This window comes from Centruroides sculpturatus, unplaced genomic scaffold (genome assembly GCF_000671375.1).
Source record: "Centruroides sculpturatus isolate CEXI.00-Female unplaced genomic scaffold, Cexi_2.0 scaffold1512, whole genome shotgun sequence".
In the NCBI taxonomy this organism is placed as follows: Eukaryota; Metazoa; Arthropoda; class Arachnida; order Scorpiones; family Buthidae; genus Centruroides; species Centruroides sculpturatus.
This window is the reverse complement of record NW_019385737.1, coordinates 142,561-148,376: the sequence shown is the minus strand read 5'-3', so window position 1 is coordinate 148,376 and position 5,816 is coordinate 142,561. Positions and strand designations below refer to the sequence as shown.

The following is a 5,816-nucleotide window of genomic DNA, read 5'->3' as shown; positions in this document are numbered from 1 at the left end:
AAATGCTTTTGCCTTTTAATATTAATGTAGTGTAAGGAGTTAAAATTATATGAAAATTTTTATGTTCATTATTTTCATTATTATATTAGCTTGATGAACAAATTCCTTTAAAATTAAAATACTAAAAAAAATTGAATATTGATTATGTCCCACATATGCATGCAGTATTCTTGAGATATACACAGGACATACTACAACTGACCCATGAGAAATAAGACAAATGCAAATTGTCCAGTATCCTGATTGCCTACTAAAACTTAACAAAGAAATTTGAAATCAGAAGTTATTTTGAACTTCATGAACAACTTTTGAATCACCCAAGAAATCCTAGGATCATTGCTATAATTTAATTAAAAATATAACAAAATCTTAATTATTGCCATTTTAAATTTCATGATACATAATTTAGAATATTTATAGATAACTAAAAGTTCAGAAAGTTTATAATTGTGAAAAATGCTTGTGTATGTTTTTTAAAAAAGTAATGAAACAATCATTATTTCTGATTTTAAAATTTCAATATTTATTATTACTTTATAAATAATCTGATAGTCACATAGAAAAATAATATTTTAAGAGTTGTCATGTGTTTTTGGCATGGTTGTAATCAATCCTTGTATCTTTCCTAATATGATTTCATTAGTACAAAAACATTGATTAGTTCCATATGGAGGAAGAATTTTCACACATTCTGCCACTTCTAAAGCATCATCAATTTCCTTAACAGGAAGTCTATTTTTTATTAACCACAACTTCAGTCTATTTTTTCTATCGTTTACATCTTCTTTAGAATATAATTCTTCTTCTTGTTGGAAAAGAGATTCTAATTGAGAATGATAATGCTCTTCTGTGCATACAATATTTATAAATTCAATAGTATGGCCCATGATTATTTGTATCGTGACAGGTTTCCTTTCTAGAAAATTAACCAAGACAACACTACAAGAAACAGAAAAGTGAAATTAGGTTATTTTTCTTTTAAAAAATATGTTTAAAGTAATATAAAAGTAAACTGTACATTATCTTACAATATAAACAAATGTGATTTTAATGATAAAAATGCACCATTTAATATAAAGCAGGTTAAACATGTTTAACACAAAAAATTATTATTCTTTTTTAAAGTGAAGCTAAATTGAGTTATTGAATAAAATAATTCTTAACTAAATTAATGTAATTTTAAAATAAAATGAAAATTTTTTGATTGACAGATTTGTAGACTCATTTGTGTTTGGATTCATGGCATTGTTGAATTTTGTCTGTTTTTCTCTAAACTTTTCATTGGGATATTTATCACTCTTTTTATTTATATATTTTTCTACAAACCTATTCTATTGTATTTTATAGAAAAACTGTAAAGTCCACAAATCTACATCATTAGACCTGTGCAGATGTAGCCACTAGTGCTGTGACTGAACAGTTTCTTAGATGCTAGTGCTCTTAGATATTCTAAATACTGTATATATGTGTATTAATGCATTTGTAATATTCAAATTTTTTGTATTTCCTTGACTTATTCTTCATTTATCTGTTTATAAAGGTAAAGGTAAAGTAAACCTACTGGTTATGCCACTAGCCACTGATATTCTCAGAATTAATAGTAAAGTATTGTGCCCATAACTGATCCTGCAATATTTCCAGCCAAATTTGTCAAAATATGCTTATTGTGAGTTATATGTATTTTTCTTTAATACTGCACTTTAAAATTCACATACTAATATATCAATTTACTTTATTTAATAATATTGTAATAATAGAATATCAATTATCTTATTTCTGAAATATCCATACAATTCTTATTAAATTATGTCAATTGACAATATTTTAAACAATATCAACTGATATTTAATACATTAACATTTCATATCAAATTATTTCATTTTTGAGGCAGAGCATTAGCAAAGCCTCTTCTATGTGGCTTACAGAATTGTGTTTGTTCCCAAAATCTGTTCAATCAGTTTTGATTAAACTTTGCCATTTTCCATTAATTGCAATGAGGAATCCAAAAATGTAATAAAAATAATAATAAGGGTCTACAATTTCGTTTTTGAGATATAGAGTTGTTTCACAGGCATGTGTGACAAAGTGATGTCACATGAATCATGTGTTGTGCAATGTTTCATGGTCGCTAGCATATCTTCTATGAGTTTATAGAATCAAGTTCATTCACAAAATTTAATGGGCTGATTTTGATAAAACTTTGCCATTTTCTATTAATTGCTGTGAGGAATCTAAAAATGTAATGAAGGTCCATTTACATGTAAAAAATTAGAGTCCATGACTTTGTTTTTGATATACAGAGGTATTAAAGTGACAATGTCTGTGTTCTGTGATGTGACTGAGTGCATCTAATGGAATTTAGGCCTAGGGGTCAAAAATAAGAACAGCATTACATGCACCTAATAGAAAGTAGGAGCAAAAAATGAACAAAACACAAGAACAAAGTAATCAATGGCAATTACTGTTCTTGGATCGTCTCTGTACCAGGCCAGTGCAAGGATCGTGTCTCTCATGGCTGACAAGTACAAGGATCTCTTATGTACCTAACAAGTGCATGGATCATTTCTTCCTTTCTGGCTCCACCTCAATTTTATTGGAATATAACAAAATCGCACAATGACCTAGTTTCATTTAACATTAATATATCATTTGATATGAAATTTTCATTTGTCATTCATAGTCCAAAGTATTCATTCTAAACAATTCATATTAAATGATACCTGTTGATACTATTTCAAATGATAATGATTCACATAATTTAACAGTCACTAATATCATTTCAATTATTTCAAATATCAATTGATTTTTTTACTAGAGATTAGTTTGGGAAAAAGTAAAATAATGTGACCAGTTTTAAAAATCCAGCAATGAATTGCATAACTTTCCTGGATTCACCAGGAAAGTTTGCAACATCATCTCTTATTGAATTCTATTTGCCAAGTTACATGATCCAGGCTTTGCACATATATTTTTAGAAAAATTTCCTAGGACAAATTCTAAATCTATTACATGCATATTTTTATTTATTTATTTTGACTAGTAACTAACACAAAATGTCTTCTAACTGTAACACTGCACTGAGTAATAACTGTCCACAAAAAACCTTTATATATCAGTGTTGTATATCCACTAACGTTTTTGACCTCTAACGAGGTCTTCTTCATGTGCTGACTAAGCGGTGTCTCCCCTTGACCATTGAAACTATGTCGTCTAGTTGTAAATATTGTACATATCACGTTTCATCCCTCTGCTTGTCCCCGTTTGAATTCCTCGAATAGATATCTCCACACCTGCACGATCATCTCTCCATCTTTAAAGTTGATACAGGTGCCCCCAACATTGGCTTTATAGATCTCCCAGGCCTCCAGGTGATGGATGCAATCAATTTGAAATGCCTGTCTGATTAATTTGGTGTTCAAGAAGTCCACCCAAATTTCAGGATCGCTAACATACGCTGTCAAGGTGATGGTGCGTCTGTTATTTTTAATGTCCAATTGATGCTTGCGTAACCGTTTTTGTGTTGAGTGCACAGTAGAACCGATATAAACACAACATTGATATATAAAGGTTTTTTGTGGACAGTTATGACTAGTAACTATTTAAAATGAAACTATATATGGTGCAATCTGTTATAAGAGGTTATTAAAAGATAACTTTTATGTTGTTATTATTAATTATTATAAAAGGCAAACAAATTTTTAAAAATATTGTAAATTCCAATAAGGAGTAAAATTTTCATTACATCTGACCACACTCAAGATATGTGATCTCCTCTATCTCCCCACTCATTCGAGTTCTGTACTCCAAAATTAAATTCCATTTGTATAAAAGTTATGATGTCAGATTTCATTTCTTAATCTTTACCCCACCCTGAGATATTAAACAAAATAAATGCCAATCCTGGAATTTTTTTCTACTTTTTTGGATTCAGGGGTCTAAAAATGTTGAAATTTACAAAAAACCCAGAGAGCCAAATTGATACAATTACAAATTTTCCTGTGTTATGTTATAATAGCAGGAAAAGTAATAGTAGTGAAAAGCATTCATTTTAATCATATATTGTATACTAATTTTCAACATAACCATTATTTACAGTGATACATTTTTTTCAAATTTTCAATTTTGTATTTTACAAATGGAAAAACTTTCCAATTTTCCTTGATCCATTCCTGTTCATCAGCTTGAATTTTGGCATTGATAAAAAGCATTAATTGTTCAACAATTCTTTAATTTTGGAAGCATTCAAAAGGCTAACATACCTAGATTTCAGCTATAAATAGATTGCAGATTATTCCTTTTCATTCTTACAGTGCAGATACTGTCAGACTTTTGGTTTCTCCAAAATTTATGAAGACATTTAAAGGTTGTTCCTTGTTCTTCCTTGACACCTTTAATCAGACGTCTAAGCCAAAGTTCAAGATATATGGGAATGGATCTATGAAAAACCAGAATATTTTCAAAACTCAATCCATTTTATCATTCTATGAATGAAAAAATGGATTGAGTGTGGAAAAAGTCAATACTATAAATCTCTGTCATTAGTGATGACATTTATTTTATCATCACTTTTCAATAATGCAATTATCATTGATATAAATTTTTTGTGTGTATTTTAGGAAAATGATGCAACAAAACTTTAATATTTTAAACTTTTAATTGATATCTACTCTATTTGTTCTAATTTCTTCATCTTCTACATATTTATATTGGTATAGCTATAAAACAAAAGATTCCAAAAATTTTACATAATTTATGTTTCACTAGAAAGTATTAATGACGCTGTGATTTTCACAACTTTAGTGTTGTTTCTATTAGGAAACCGTCCAATTCTCATTAATAGCATTTCAGAGTTTGTGCAGTTTCATTCTATCTTATTTACGACTTGCACATAAAGCTGATTAATATCTAAAATTATGAGTATAATTTTCTTTGCTATCATGTTAAAAACTCAAATAATGCCCACGTGTTTAGTGCACGTGTTTTGTTTACTTTCAATGAAGATAATACTTTGTTGGGACAAGTCAACCACTCCAATAATCATCTTGCATTTATTATTAGGTTTATATTATTGTATTTTAATAATAAAATTGCTTTATTAACAACTTTTAGATATTTTTCAATATATTTACCTTTCAGAAACAGGATCAATGGTTTTAACCCAACCTCTAAATATCTTTCCTCCATTAACTTTCACCTCAACCTCCTTATTTACATAACTAAATAACTTTATGGGATCATTCTTGAATACGGGATGAACATATTCCTCGTCAGCATTTTCCGCACTTGCTCCGTCATTCCCACCATTTGACATTTCTAACATGTGACATTCGTATGCACAAGTGCTGCCAACTTCAAATGCCAAAAATTCTTTTGTTCATAAATTTATTATTCGAACTAAAATTTGTAAATAAATGAATATTTCTGTCGACAATATAAACATTTTCAGTCTAAAAATTTAAATATATTTTTTTTAACTTGAAGAAAAATTTATATTATACGAATATTATTTTACAATTGGAATTTATGCGGTAGACTCTCGATAACACGAAGTGGGAGACGGAGGAAAATTTTTGAATTAACTGAAATTTCGGGTTCCTCTTTGGCAAATATGGGAATTTTCTAGCTATCTTCTTCTACGTGTAGTGGGAGCGGGATGTTTGTCCTTAACAAGATTTACTGTATTTCTTTTTCATCTTCAACGCTTGTTTCTCGCACTTAGTTCTGTATCTTTATCGCGTGTTTCTGGCGCAACGGCAATGATGCCTATGATGTGTCGACGTTGACAAAATCCTAGAATTACATTTTTTCACCACTCA

At 29.1% G+C, this 5,816-nt stretch overlaps 1 protein-coding gene across 1 annotated transcript; it reads right to left on the bottom strand.

Moving 5' to 3' along the window:
* Positions 1-483: 483 nt before the first annotated feature.
* Positions 484-5,394, bottom strand: LOC111641672 (gem-associated protein 6-like). Its single transcript, XM_023387875.1, has 2 exons — positions 5,130-5,394; positions 484-939 (listed from the first exon to the last, which is right to left on the bottom strand). Exons 1-2 carry the CDS (start codon positions 5,318-5,320, stop codon positions 573-575), a joined length of 558 nt encoding a protein of 185 aa, XP_023243643.1. The 5' UTR covers positions 5,321-5,394; the 3' UTR covers positions 484-572.
* Positions 5,395-5,816: the final 422 nt, after the last annotated feature.

Excerpts from the sequence above, each read along its gene's own strand:
- LOC111641672 (XM_023387875.1), bottom strand. The coding sequence starts at position 5,320 with ATGTTAGAAATGTCAAATGGTGGGAATGACGGAGCAAGTGCGGAAAAT. Across the intron at positions 940-5,129 it reads ATTGATCCTGTTTCTGAAAG|TGTTGTCTTGGTTAATTTTC; the intron begins GTAAATATATTG and ends TGTTTCTTGTAG.